We start from the raw sequence: 15,069 nt of genomic DNA, 5'->3' as shown, positions 1-15,069 counted from the left end.
CATATTCACCAAAGCTTACGTCATCCCATGTTCAAAGATGCAAATAGAACTAAAATTTTGTCAAAAATACCAAAAAGAAACTAACAAAGCACAGAGCAGTGCAGCTGTAGCATACTACACTAAAAGCAAGTTTTTATCACATACGGAAGCATCAACTTGAATTTAGATTCTGTAGTTAATTTCATAGAGACAACATCACGCATTCACCTTAGTATTAGTTGCAGGATTTGTACCTACCTAGCCCAGTTACTAAGGTCTGTATTATAAACAGTAACATTAGGTATTTCTTATAAAGAAGATCTATTATCTTTTGAAATATATCTCCCAAAATGGATAAATCGCTACCATCACCTGCATGGAAACCTTTGTATATGCAATGTATTTCTCTAGCACTGAAACGTGCAATATCAAGATTGTTGCACAATTATAAGTCTGAATTTGAATTATTTTTCAGTTCTGATACAAAATGAGAAAATTAAATTTAACAGCTGATATTTAGCTGACCTCTTGCGTTATGCTAACTTATTACTATGCCTTGAAACAATAAGAAACATTTTTAAACAATATTATCAACATGAATATTGATCACCAGTTGTAGAAGTTTTATCACAGGCAATTTATTATCCCGGCTTTTTGTTGTCTTCTATCTACTCTTATAAGCACATAAGGTGATAAACTGAGACTTACTGTACAGCATAACTGATTGAGTTCACACAAATGTTACCTTCTTTCATGATGTACTTGCTCTTACAATGTCCACTGCTAGATTACGGGTTGTAACAGGTTAAAAGCAACATGAAAAGGAGGGGGGTTGAGCTCAATTTAGGCTTACATCTCAATAGACATACCTAGGACATATGAAGAATAGCACAGTAGAGAATATCACAAAAGAATATATCTCAGCAGAGCTATAAGCAAGCTATAACAAATAATGAGAAAAAACACAAAATGACAAAACAGATGGGAAATATACGTCATCAGACCCGGCCCACCTCACTGTATGAAGAAACGTCGTTGCACCTTTACACCACCACTTTATACTTTAGAAAAAAAAATCCTACTACCACAAATAAATAAATAAATAAATAAATAGCATCATGACAGTATTAGGCATTAATAAGGTCTATCTTTAAAAATGCAAAAAGGAATGTGTTTATTAACATACAGTACAAAAAAAAAAAGAGAAAAAAAAAAGTTTTTTTTTTTCCCCTTAGGCTAAATAGAACATAGATTTTTCTCTAAGCTACTTATAGCTAAAATCTGGACAAAGCAGCACCAGATTACATTTCCTACTTTCCCTGTAGGACATAGACTTTGGTCTTAAGGTACAAGATCATGTTGGAAATGCAGACTGCTTAACACAAGAACAAAACTTACTAGTACGTTTGCATGTTTATGTTGTATAAGATAATACAATCCATCTGTTGGAAAAATGCTCACTGAATATTATATCTGGCTTAGCAATAAACATGAACAGAAATCAAGTTTTCAATTTTTAAAATATTTTTTTAAAAATCAAAACCTGGATAATAGTGAGACTTACAAAGAAACGTGCTCAGGAACCTGAGGCAAATTATGCATGGCAGTGTTGGAGTCACTGAGAACAGTTAACACAATGTAACCAAATGTCAACTGGAATATTTTGCAGTAACTTACCAAAGAGGTCTGTGTTTAATGAATATACGAATGCTTGGTTTCTAAGTTTTCAGCTTCAGATGGTGAAGATTAAGTGCTAAGGGTGTTACTGTAAACGTTTAAGTGAGATGAACATCACTGATTTTCTAATTTTACCACATGGCTTATTTCAGAAGAAAACAAGCACCAGTTACATAGTTCTCCTGCAAGTCAGTAAACAGTCACACACAAAAAAATCAAGACAATTTGCTTCTTTGTTTATGCGCAGGATATTTAGTTTGGTTTGCAAAGTATTAGAAGAATAATAAGAACCTCCTGGCAGAATACCGCAACTAAATTTCTGAAAAGCCACTCGGTTAATCTCAGTGTTGAATCTAGCTGTTTCAAATTATTGTAATGTATAATAACAGTCTTATTGACAATATAGATGCGCAGAGCCAAAAAAAGCTAGAAATAGTGGCCAAAACGATGAACTAAGAGCCAGCCCAAATGACAACAAACATCTGGCCATTAACTGAAGAATGGAGGGGTTTAGGAATGCAGCTGTCTGTGGTCTCCTCCAAGTTCCAGAGCCATGAAATACTGCGAGGATTGGCGAAAGCTGGATGAGAAGCGCTAATCCTGAAGATAGTAGGTCCTAAAATGGAGTCAACAATCAGTTCATGGTGGAATTTCAAGATTTCTGTGGTCAGAATATATTCATTCCAATGGCCTCATAATGTATATCAACAAATTAATATTGTATGGATGTCATTTCAAAGCCTACTGAAGACGAAGAGCCATTACTGAAGCCATTAAAGCACAGATGGTTCAAACTATATGCAGATATTCATACTTGCATTTCTGCATTATAGCTACTTTTTTTTTTCTTTTTTTTTTTTTCTCCTGTTGAACTGTAATGAATTGTCTCATAATCTATTCCATCTTCTTGCCATTAGCAGGCTTTGAATGTTCACAAATAGGAGCAAAGAACTCATTTTCCAGAGCTTTAATCACACAAAGAGGGAATGCCTAATTCTCTAAATGAAATGGTCTGTGATCACTGAAGCAGAGATTTAATATATCACGGCAAATTAGGTAGATTTTAATAAATTACTTATCTCTCTGAATACTTTACATATGCTTATAAAGAAACATAGCCTGTTTGCAAACAGTGGAAACCCACAGCCTATAAAACCCTTTGAAGAAAATGACAAATAAAAAAAGTAAATTAAAAAATGAAATGTATTATATCCTCGTTCTCAAGAGACAATCCTTTTGCAGCACTGATTCACAGCTCCATTAAAAATATCAATTAAATCCTTCATTGAGATTGGTTAAAAGCTAGAAAATTAACTTTCCAAGCTAGACACTGGTTATTCAGATACAACAATTCACTGTATGTTTGATATAAGTTCTAAAAGTGACAGAAAACAAATGAAAACACAGTTGCCTGTCCCCACAGCTCAAACTATGTGAAGCAAAATCTGATACTTTATGGCTTCTTTTTGTGCTTTGACAGATGTTGGCTGAAAGTAAATCTTTTACTGTATAGAAAAATGATTGTGCCTGCCCTCCCCCCTACTTCAAATCACGATAATCATAAACAGCTGATTATAATGTTAGTAGAAGGGCAAAAGTTATTTAAAAAAAGGTTGCAGTAATTTAATAAGTCCTGCAACTAGCCTCATTTTTTATATTTAATTGATAGGAACTGCATGCATCAAAGAAAACACATACTGAGATTTAATGTGCATAAAATGGATATTAGCATTTTAAAGAGGCAGATTAACACATTAATCCAAGTAATTTTCATATATTGCTTTTAATAAAATCTTCACAGTATAAAATTCTTAATGAGGCTAATCACAGGCATTCCATTTAGTGGGGTGATTAGGGATAACATAAAAGTATTTTTAATCAGTTTTCTGAGGCTTATGTTTTTTTTATTAAAAATTTAAAAATTGACTTGCATTTTTATTACTGTTTTATGTAGAAAAAAATGTTGAAAATGCAAATAAAGCACATCATTCAATCATGTAGGTATTAATTATTTACAAGACGTTGTCCATTGTGGAGAGATACTTAGCCTTAGGGGGGAAATATAAAAACAAACAGACCGAAAAGTATACAAAACTTTACAACTACAAATCAAGAGTCCTTTTATTATAAATTATACATTAAATATACCATATGAATTACAAAGATCTCATCTTTGAAGCACTATCAAGCATGTATTTACACTGGGAGAAGGAACTTCTGTAGGCAAACTTCTCTTTCATGCCTCCTAGTCATGTTTGCATTCCTCATAGACTGAACGCAGTGCATGGAGGGCTTCCACTGTTACTTTGAGCTTTCCAATTAATGCACTATCATCTTCTGCATCAAAAACTAGAAACATCAGAAAACAGCATTAGTTAGTTTCATTAAAGGCTTTGGTTTTGTTCTGGTAATTTTGTTCAGGATTTGGACAGATTAAAAGGCACCTAGCATATGCTTAAAAAAGGAAAAAAAAAATAGCTTGCAGTTCTGGCACTCAGCCCTGTATGATTTTGAGAAAGATCTCAGACAGCTTTCATATTAAATGTAGTGTATGGTGCTCAGCCTACTGGAAACTCAGCACTCTAAGAACTAGAAAGTACACGAGTAAAAGTATTTTGAAGTAAAGAGAACTATCCGTATGAAAACTGCCTATACAAATTGTTCATAATTTTCATAATACATGTTCATATTTTTCATAATACATAAACAGATGTTCAGACTTCAGAATCTAAACTATTAAAGACATGCATGTATGCTTATAAATACTCAGTAAAAAATATACTAATGAATACATTTTGTACAGTGTATATATGACCAGGCCAAATCAGCCTAGACAGTTATCAGTATTTAAATCACAGAATCACAGAATCACAGAATTTTCTAGGTTGGAAGACACCTCAAGATCATCAAGTCCAACCTCTGACCTAACACTAACAGTCCCCACTAAACCATATAATAAAAATAAATAGTAAATTGTTTTTTCCATTTGGTAAAATGCAACATTATTTTAATTCCAGGCTTCTACGTTCTGTAAAATAGTGAAGCGTAGACAAAGATGGTATTTCCCCTAGCCTAAGCTATTTAACTACCTTTGTCTTTGTGCATGCGTGTTTTAAAGTAGTATTTAAAAATTTTATTTTACAGAAATTAGCTAACATGATTTAAAATTGCTCTCTTCTACAGTATCTATGCAAGCCCTGAGGGCCATGTTCTCTGCTGCTTTGATTAAAAACATGCTGCTAACAGTCAAGAATGAGGTTTCTTCCCAGTCCTGCATAAAAAGTAATGAGGCTGCCTAACCTGACTCTAGGAGGAATTTGAATAAAAACAAATAATCTTGACAGCACGTCTCCTCGAAGCAAATTATACAGCAAAGAAATGGCAAGGTTATGTATTTATGAAATGGACTGGGATAAGTACTCTGGGAACTTGCAATGATAATGCATGCTTCAATGGCTAAGCTGCTGGGACAGCTCAGAATAAGTTTGGGGAAAGAAAAAACATCGTTTACTTTGTTGACAGAGCTATTAGAGGACAGATGAGATGCTATTCCTACAGATCCAAACCATTTGGTATATCAATGGACAAATCATTCAGTGAACTGTCAACTTAAAAAGCAAACTTCAGAGTGCATATATATATATATATATATTTATCTTATAAGAACAGTAGGGCAAGTAACTACAGCTGATGATACCAGAAAATAATATTAATTCAGTTTTCTCAGTTTTAATACTGTCCTGTTATCTCTGAGACATGTGTATGTCTTATGCCTTTGTATAAGCTCCTTTTCATCCAGCTTCTTGCTTTGTTAGCCTCCTAACTGCTTCAAGTTTCATATAGGCCACTTCCACCCAATTAACAATAAAAAGAACAAGATATGAACAAGATCTGTGTTTGCAGTCTTCAAAAAGAATGAAAGAAGTTTAGCGTACCTAACGTTTAAGAATGATTAGAATGGCAGCAGACTAAGTCCCCTCTGTCTAGGTATATTCTTTTGCCCTCAAAGCAATATCCACTTCTGAAAATGTGTATAGTATTATTTAAGAATGCCTTTTATTGTGCCATTACACAGAATTGAGATCTGGGTATAAAAGCATCCAGATCTTAAGAACAGGTCTTTTTACAATGATCTCATTCAAGTAAATGGATTCATATAGTCTACTTTTGCCATTATGTGATGTATTTTAATGTAAAATTCATTTTAATTCTCTGAATGCTCTAACTCTAACAAAATATGGTTATGGATGCAATAAAAAAAAATCTAAACTGTACAGTGAAAAACAAATGCCAATGTATACAAGTCGCCTGCCAATTATGCCTTGTGTTCAGTACCTCTTTGGCAACATTATACATTATCTTTCTCATATGGATTTTGGGAAACAGAATATCCTAACCTACCATTTATTGATATTGATAGTAACTGTCAAGTTACATGAGTGTCTGCTTTTAAATTATCAAACACTAAGTTTAGTTTATTCCAAGAAGGAGATTTCTAGTGTAGGGAAAAAGAAGCTAACAGTTTTTGTTTGCCTTTTTTTTTTCTTTCTTTTTTTTTTTTTTAATCCTCTATATAATTTGTAAGCTTTAGTAGCTTCTTACTGAGAAACAAATCTATTGCAGTGATGGGAATAAGTGTGGGTAGGAATAAGAGTGAATGTATTTCTATCTACTACTATTATCACTTTCATAGATAAAGTAAAAAAAAAAAAGTTTGAATATCTTTTGTTTAGGGGAAGAAATGATCCTCACAATCCCAAAGCAGCTGGTGTTACATAATAATGATTACCTAGAACAACTAATACTAAACAATTGTACTTTCTGTCTTCATATTCACCTCAGATGACAATTAAGAGTTCTAAGAGTTGTGTGAAAGGTGACATTCAAGGGTACAAAATTAATTTATATCACTAATCAATCTTATCAAATCGGAATTATGACAAATGGGCCATAAAATCTAGAACAAAAACAATTTTAGATGGCTGTGAAATACCTTTTTGGAAGAGATGTGCTTTTGTGTAACTACTTGGAGAAAAATTATTGGTGGAGAAAAGATGAAGTGGTTCAGCCACAGTAAGAACTGCATCAAATCTGTCTATTTCCAGGGTACAGAAATTTGATTCTTAGAATTTTCGTGGAATAGGTAAGGATGAAAATGCTCACTTGATAACCCTGTCCCTGCTACACTGGGGGTGAGGAAAGGCTAAGCCAGGAGGATAGTTTTGTTAGCTGTCTATTAAAAGACCAAATAACCTTCTCTAGTCTTCTTATCTGCTTTATAAGATGTTATCACAAAACAGAGGAAATGGAAGATTCCACACCTCCTACTCACCTCACCATGCTTTAATAAATCACAGTGAAAGTTCAGTTTGTTAGAGAATAATGCTTACTAAACTGACAGACCTAACAAAAGCCACCGGTATTTCATTTTGCCTCAGATATGTTTGATACGGAGGATGCAATCTTGAGGTATTCTGGGGTTCATAAAATTACTTTAAACAAGATAAAGACATTAGCAATACAGAATTATTGACAGAAATTTTAATAACAAATAATACATGTTTACAGTCTTATTGGATAAAGTATGTTGTACAAAATAGAGAATCGTAACAAGTAGACATGTCCTAAAAGTTCTTAGGTTTTATGAACTGATTATTGTGAGCTGGGAGTGCTGTTTTTTCTTCAAAGCATTTTTTAAGGAACAACAAAATTACACAGTTTTTGAAGACTTTTTCAGACAAATGTGGAGGCCATTAGAGGCCACGGAGGCCATTAAAGAACTTCTTGTTCAAAGTCAAACAACTACTTACACAGCAAAGCTTGCAGAGGCAAGCAGAAATTGAACAAATAATTGGTGGTTATGGAAGGTTACAACAAATTAGCCTCTAAAACTTACCATCGATATCTTGCTCAATGATGTCCCTTTCCTTCTGGAATATCTCTTTCAAACTGACATAAGCAAACCCAATATCTTCACATTCAAGATCCTGTTCATCTTCTGGGGGATCGGTAACCACTGTAAATAGTAGACTAAACATAAGAGAAGATATGTTTATGTTCAGAAAGAGCATAAAAATGCATTAAAAAGGCAAAACAAAACAAAACAAAAAACCTGGTACAAGATTGTACCTATGTTTTAACCAGTCAAGCATAAACCAGATCTCTATTACTGATGAGCAACATTTTCCATGAAAACAATACTTTGAGAACCTTTTTTTCAAAATCTTCCCTCCTTCTTTAGCATTATTTATCAATACTAGAAGAACAGATAGGACAGAGAGTTGTCTAAGGATGAAAGATTTTTTTTCACATTTCAAAGTCCTAGGTTCGTTTAGCTCAGCTATTGAATGAACTGTTCAAGTCATTTAATTTCTTTACATCTTCCCCTGTTCAATAAATCAAGATTGTACCTATGTGCTTTTAGGAAAATTCATTTATAATAATTTTAAAATAGTGATAGCTTTTCAGGTTTTTTTGCTTGTTTGTTTGTTTTAGATTGCTGACCTTGCCATGCAAGTCATTTGATGTTAACAATTAAATGGCAAAAATATTCATTTTAGATTAAACATTACATTTTGTTGGTTAAAACCTTTGACAGCAAAATTTGTAAGAAAAGTTCAATTACTTTCATTTAGTCATAAAATGAACCTGTATGATTGTTTGGGCTTGGATACAGAGTGTACTTATGAAGTAAAACTTTTCATTTGTCCCTGGTTATGGTGATTCTGTTTGCAAAGCAAGCTTGGAACATGTTGGATTATTTTTGGACTGGACTAAATTAGACTGAATATGTGCTCCAGGAGTACCCCTCATGCGCTGCACTGCAGATAGACAGTCAGTCAATGGGATCAACTAGGAGGATTTTGAATTCTGAAAATCGTCCTAAGATCTATGTACTGTGAATATCAGACCATTAGCAACAACTGCTTTTGCTCTAGAGATTCTCTCTCTCCCACTGATCCACAGTACTTGATTATGCTGACCCAGCCTTAGTAAATCCTAAGCCATACATTTTCTTGTCTTTATAATGAGTGGTGTGAAAGACATAAGCATTTAAGACAAACCATATCTAACATTTTCCTGATATGAGAAATACTAACCATATTTAATGCAGTATTTCCAAACACCATGTGCAAAGTATTTAGCTGAAAATTACTGAGAGTTTTCACACATCATTCAGACACTTGTCAAGAATACTGTTCAACTCCAGAACACATTCAACAAAACCGAACAGGAACCTAAAGGCAGTTCTCTCAAAATAGTACCTTTCTAATGCTGTATTATGCATTCCCAGTTTCAAGTTGTACTTTACACTGCCATTTGTCCTGCAGTCATTCTCTCCAACCGATACTCCTCCTATTTTACCTTCATTGTTCCATTCCTGTTTTACACTTTAGACAACAATCAAACAAAACTAGCCATGATACAGCCTGGACACAAAGGCCTTCATTTATTTATCATCCTGTTTAATTGCAAGCCTGTTTGTCGATTCCAAACATCTCAGCCCAACAACTATATAAAATATTTGCATTTCTTCTGCAAACTTAAATTACACTCATTGTACCCAAGTATAGTTTTACTTTTAAACATATAATTACAGTGTTGTGCAGGAGCTGACTTGAATTAGTGGCTTGTGCTGGGGCCAAAAGCACTGAAACTGACAAAATGACAGGAATTCTGATTTAACTACTTTTTTGGTATGTCTTGGCAGTATCGCTAAAACAGTGAATGCTTGAGAGCTTTACAAACTAAAAATGTTCCAATAAGCACAATTCCAAAGGAGCAACAATCAAACTGCACAAAATCCAAGTCTATGGGAAAGACTATCTTAGACAAATTATAATCAAATCTTCCTAAAAGCCTTTAAGCATAGTAACAATGACTGCAATCTGCTTTTATAGCATTTTGGTTTTGTTCTGGCTTTTACTAAGAAATATTTATTATTTTGATTGTTAAGTATTTGTTTATGGCTAAAAGCTGACATCTGGTGAAAGTAAGTGTTGTTTAAAAAAAAAGTTCTAGAGACAAAAAATAAAATAAAATAAAAATAAAAAAGGAAAAATATCACAGCTATTTCCACAGCAGGTGGCTTGACTGAGTATAATGGATCTAACTTAAGATTTTTGGCACAGAGCTAAGGATGACCAAAAGTGCCAAAACTCAATCAAAAAGGAAGTTATCTTGAACACTTCAATAATTCTATTAAATGAAATAAAAACAAGTTAAAAATTGTAACAAAACCTGATAAAACTGTTGGGAACTGGGAACAGATCTGTTCTGTTATAATTCAGTGTCAATGTTGTATCAAATTAATTGGAGAAAACAGTTAGGCAATGATAGATAGGGGAAATAGTGCTGGATTAATTTTCATCTTTTAAGTGTACCAAGTGAAAAATAATCATGGCTTCAAGCTTAAAAATATGTTTTACAATGCAGCAGAAAAATCTGAAACAAACATTGCTATGATAGCACTTAAAGGTGTTATCACCAGCAGGGAATTTAGAGTGCCTGGGAGAAGTTGTGATGTTGGCAGATTTTGGTTCCAATTCTTTACTCCACAGATCAGCCATTTTTAAGCAGCAAGGAGAAAACCTTGTATATTAATATAGTATAGTAATGTGAAGCTAACACTGTACGTGTATTCTATACTCCTATGATATGGATGCATAGCTTTAGCTACTTTGGTGAACAATGACTTCATACCTTCAGTTTCTTGGTGCAGAAATCATTTCCTACCTGTCAGGCTCAGTTTGGAAACCTCTCGCACAAACCTGTTTACTCTTGTTATCACAGCAGGGTGACTGTTAGAAGAATGGATTCTTCCATTCTTCACACACGTCTCTTTTGACACTTGTCAGATGAGTATATACTATACCACCAGGACTGCAAGTACTGCAAGTATCATCTGGTATGAGGAACCAGGTAAGTTTCTCTAAATGACCCAAATTTCCACACTTAAATGCTGAAAGGTAACAGATGAACATAAACTGGACAAAGCATAAATGCAATTGGGTTCCAGTTATCTTAAATGGATTGGCACAAACGCCTCCTTTTACTACCTGATAAAAAAGACTTGAACATGGAAGTACACTAGGTTAAGGTGATAAAATAACAAAAAAATACTAATTTTGTACCATTCTGTTCATTTTCACAAGGTTTTACAAATACTATTAAGTATAGCTTTCTAACATAAAAAAGGAATATAAACTGAATCCCTATAGTACAAAACCAGAAACAAAACATAAAGGCTACCCTTGTCACGCAGCAGAGCTATAAGGAACAGCAAGTGTGCTGACAAAATTTCCATAGTAATGATAAAGACATTGCCTGTCTGAAAATGCAGATAAAAACAAAGACGCTTGTCAAAAGAGAAGAGGCATCTTTGTGCTATGTAACCGTTACCAACCTAAAAAGGATTTCAACAGTCCTCCAAGTCTATTACTACCTCATGCTCATGTATTTTAGACTTTATATCATGCTATTTAGCACCATATTTTCTTGATTATTTATATTACTGAAAGCACATAAAGTGTTATATACTGAATATCCTTGCATTTCCAATATAGAACCAAATCAACATTAAAAAAACAAACAAACAAAAAACAAACAAACAAACAAAAACCATAATTATTCCATATGATGTCCAACTGAAAGAAAAAGAACACTTCTTTTTAGGAAATCTTATCTTTTAATGAACAGTAAACCACACTCCCAATAAATAAACATACTTTCCCATATAAATGCCATATCAATATACATTTATTTATTTGTAAGTATAAATTCAAAGAATATAAAGCTGTGAAATTCATTATTTTAATGGTCAAGCTGGTCCCCAGTTCAACTATAGGACTAGGTTATCATCTGGAGCTCTGTCTTAGGAGTAGTTTTATTTATTCTATTCAAATCTCTCTCTTAACACCTGAGAATATTTATTGGTTTCAAAGGATATTCTTTAACATGACTCTCCTTTTGGAATAAAAAAACATAGCACACAAGCTATCTGTGTATGTTCTAATATGGAATCCATCATTATGAGTATCATTTCTAACAACATTCGTGACAAAAAAAAAAAAGTTCACCTGAAAACTTAAAGCATACACCTAATAATACACTAACTCTGCTCCTATAACCTGGCACTGTACAAACCCAATAGAGTGTCAGGCTAAACCATGTGCAGGCAATTTTCAATGATATTTATATCCTTGATAATTTGGTCTCCTGATCTTTAAAGCATTAGTTGAGTTCAGTTCCTGTTTCAGCTGAAAAAGCTCTGATATTAGTTTGTAAGGCCTGTGATAGAAAACATGTGCTGAAGATAGAACTAGGCCAGGTTTAAAAACTCAAAGAGATGAAAACGTTTGGTGTAAAAGAATCCTTCCGTAAGTTTTGTTTCTTGGTGGTCCTCGTGCTAGGCTAAGGCAGGGAACTGGACTACTGATGAACTTCCTGCCTTGCTGTTCAGTCAACACCGCATTGAAACTTCACCACAGAAGACAACCTACCTTGTAACAACATCACATGACGGTGAAAATAAAAGATGAATGCTTCTGCTCCGGAGAAAGCTTGCTGCTGTTAGTTATTTCATACTAAATTTGAACTTTTCAATAGAACATATCTACATTAGATCTGGTGAATATTTAGCATAGATACCTAAGTATTTATTGGTGAAATTGCAACCTACAGACTAGCTAGTTTTCTTCACTAAATTAACCCCGGGGGGGGGGAGAGTATTTTATCCTCGGTATCATTAAATTCTTAATATAGCATGTTATCCATTTTCCCATTCTGCATGGTAAAGCAAATCTTTTGCTTGCTTATAGAATGAAGATTTTTTAAAATATATTTATCTCCAAACCTCAGAATACTTCCCATTCCCATAAAGATCATTTCACGGTCTTCCCTGCTACATCTTAGTAAAATCTGTTAGCAGGCCAAAGCATAGAACTCAACTTTAGAAGAGAAGTAGAATGAAGACGGACCACTCTCCTTTCTACTGCAGAATGAATCTGTGTCTTGTGAATAAACAAGTATTTTAAAACAAAAACAAGTAACACCTATACTCCAAACACAGTTAGAATGTATTCTCCTCTTCTGCAAATAAAATCACCCTTTAAATTAATAATTGTTCCATTTTTATTAAGATTGACCTTCAAGAGCAAACAGAATCAGTATTTGTTATTCATTTGCTCAAAGGAATGTGCATGCTATCTCAATCCAAAAATTTGCATAAACAAGGTTATTATTATGAGCTCAGACTAGACTAATCTATACTCTATCGTAAGTATACATACAATAGCTGACTACTAAATCAATTGTTATACAGGTTCAATTTATATATAAGGCTTTTGGAAATTCCAGGGCTAAGGAATACTTTCTGAAGTTTTTATAATTTTAGTTCTTCAAATTCGGAAAGCAAAAGACGTATTACTCTGATATATGCGCTTTACAAGTTCAATATGGATAGAATGCTGATGACAGAATCTCTCTTTGGTGAAACACGACTTAACAAAAAACAAAACACAGCACTAAAACAACAAGAGAGATTTCAATATTCCATGTCACACAAACCTATTCAGGGAAGATACGATTATCAATCACCAGATCAAAACATAGGTATAATTCCCAGCTGAAACAAAATTCTCTCTAGTTCGTTAGTTATGTATTAACTTCTCTTGGTTATTTCCTCAATACAGTCAAAGAACAAGGCAAGCCACATGGCAAAACATAAAGCATTCTTTACAAAGACCTTTTATGGAGTTTTTCAGCACTAATATGTACCTGTCAGCGTTTATATCTGGTTTTTGAAGTATAGACTTGAGATACTCTCTTCTTGCACGATTATTTGCCTTATCCACATGTATCACTGCAAAGCAAATTGGAATTAATATAATTAGTTACCGCCTGTTTTTCATCTTCCAGGAGAAAAAGCGTGAAGAAAAGAACAAAGAAAAATAAACATTTCATTCCCTTGTCTTTCCCAAGGAAAAGCAACAATGCTAGAATCAAATTTGAAAGGTCATGTGATCTAATGGCATGTCACCGGCAGTTTTATGTGCACACTGTCAGAAAAGATACAAGCAGCATCTAAGCATGCCACATAGCTGTCATTTCCTGTTAATGGCAATAGCAGTCATGATTTTAAAAGCCAGTGGTCTTTACTGCTTTGTATTTGAAGGGATTTAGCGCATTTTCTTCCACTGAGGAGGCTAGTGATAATGATAATGTATGGCAGAATGCTTGTCCTTTTTGACAGCCTCAGTAATTTAATCCTCCTTTCCTGCCACAAAATTTCAATAAGAGAAACAACCAGACCGATGGACGGAAGAAAATCCACAGCCCAGGGAGTGTGTGCAAATGCTCTAAAAGCCTTTTATTGTTTTAATTTAAAATAAAAACACGTGGACCAGCATTTAATTTTTGTACCATTAATATAACCTAGAGTGAAAAATAGTCTAGATTTGGTCCAACAATAAAATACTAAGAAACAGGGTTTTAGGAAATTTGTTAGTAAGTTTTTTGGGAATCCTGTATTAAGAAAGTTGCTTCTTTATCACACATGGTATCAGCCTCCAAGTATTAGAAGAACTTAAACTACTGTGAAGGATTATAAAAAATTCTGGATGTGCAAAACAATGTTAAAAGAATTACTTTTTTTTTTTTTAAATTTTTTTGATTAAAAAAAAAAAAAAAAGTTAGAAACATAGCTGAAAAAAAAAAATACTAGAACGGAAATATAGCTCTCTGGGAAATAAGTATAGCTCCTAGGAACATTTTGCATTTGTTTTAGAGAGCAGGAGGAGGAGCTAGAAATTTGTTTCTCTTCAAATTCTAGCATCTTTACTCCCAACGTGGCTCACTCTCCTCTACTTACTCTGTCACTGCAGGGAAAAAAAAGAAAAAGAAAAAAAAAAAGACAAACTCCACCTTTCTTTCACTTTGCACATCATGTTAAGGTTTCTTTTCCTACGTGCTGACAGAATCTGTTATGAATTTCATACCCTCCTCTATTATCTAAAGTAAACTTATTCGTATAAACAGAAATGATTACCACCAAGGATCAGGGAGTATCGGAATATAGGCATACAATATAGAGATAAGAAGGCCAAAATTAACTCCTTGCCACGGGATTTATTGGTGGTCATATACCTATCAAAGTCCTAGGAAGCACATCATGCAGAGCCACTATTCTTCCAATTTGCTCTAAAGCTTCTCAACTCTTACCCGGCCAGCAGAACTACTACTAGAAATTGGTACTTTCAGACAACAGCCAGGATCTGAATCACTCAATGGAAGGAACCTGCAATCTAACACCTTTTTCCCTACTAGCAGAAAGCAAAGCACTGGTGTTCCATCTTGGAATCCTTAATTTCCACCCACAACACTGTTACTTTCTTGGACAGGTTAAAAAAAGCT

The 15,069-nt window shown here is 33.8% G+C and overlaps 1 protein-coding gene across 6 annotated transcripts in view; it reads right to left on the bottom strand.

The window, feature by feature from the left end:
• Positions 1–1,491: 1,491 nt before the first annotated feature.
• Positions 1,492–15,069, bottom strand: part of RPGRIP1L (RPGRIP1 like) — a 74,838-nt gene continuing 61,260 nt past the window's right edge. For 5 of the 6 annotated variants that reach the window (XM_035336515.1, XM_035336516.1, XM_035336512.1 and 2 more), the window contains 3 exons: positions 13,435–13,519; positions 7,553–7,686; positions 1,492–4,005 (listed from right to left, as the gene is read on the bottom strand). In XM_035336515.1, the coding sequence (XP_035192406.1) occupies positions 3,902–4,005; positions 7,553–7,686; positions 13,435–13,519 (323 nt within the window). In that variant the 3' untranslated portion in view covers positions 1,492–3,901. The remainder of the gene's footprint in view (positions 4,006–7,552; positions 7,687–13,434; positions 13,520–15,069) is intronic. The other variant, XM_035336511.1, reaches the window with a different exon arrangement.

The sequence above is a fragment of the Oxyura jamaicensis genome, chromosome 11 (genome assembly GCF_011077185.1).
Source record: "Oxyura jamaicensis isolate SHBP4307 breed ruddy duck chromosome 11, BPBGC_Ojam_1.0, whole genome shotgun sequence".
Lineage (NCBI taxonomy): Eukaryota > Metazoa > Chordata > Aves > Anseriformes > Anatidae > Oxyura > Oxyura jamaicensis.
Note: the sequence above shows the minus strand (reverse complement) of the source record. Positions and strands in the feature narration are given on the sequence as shown.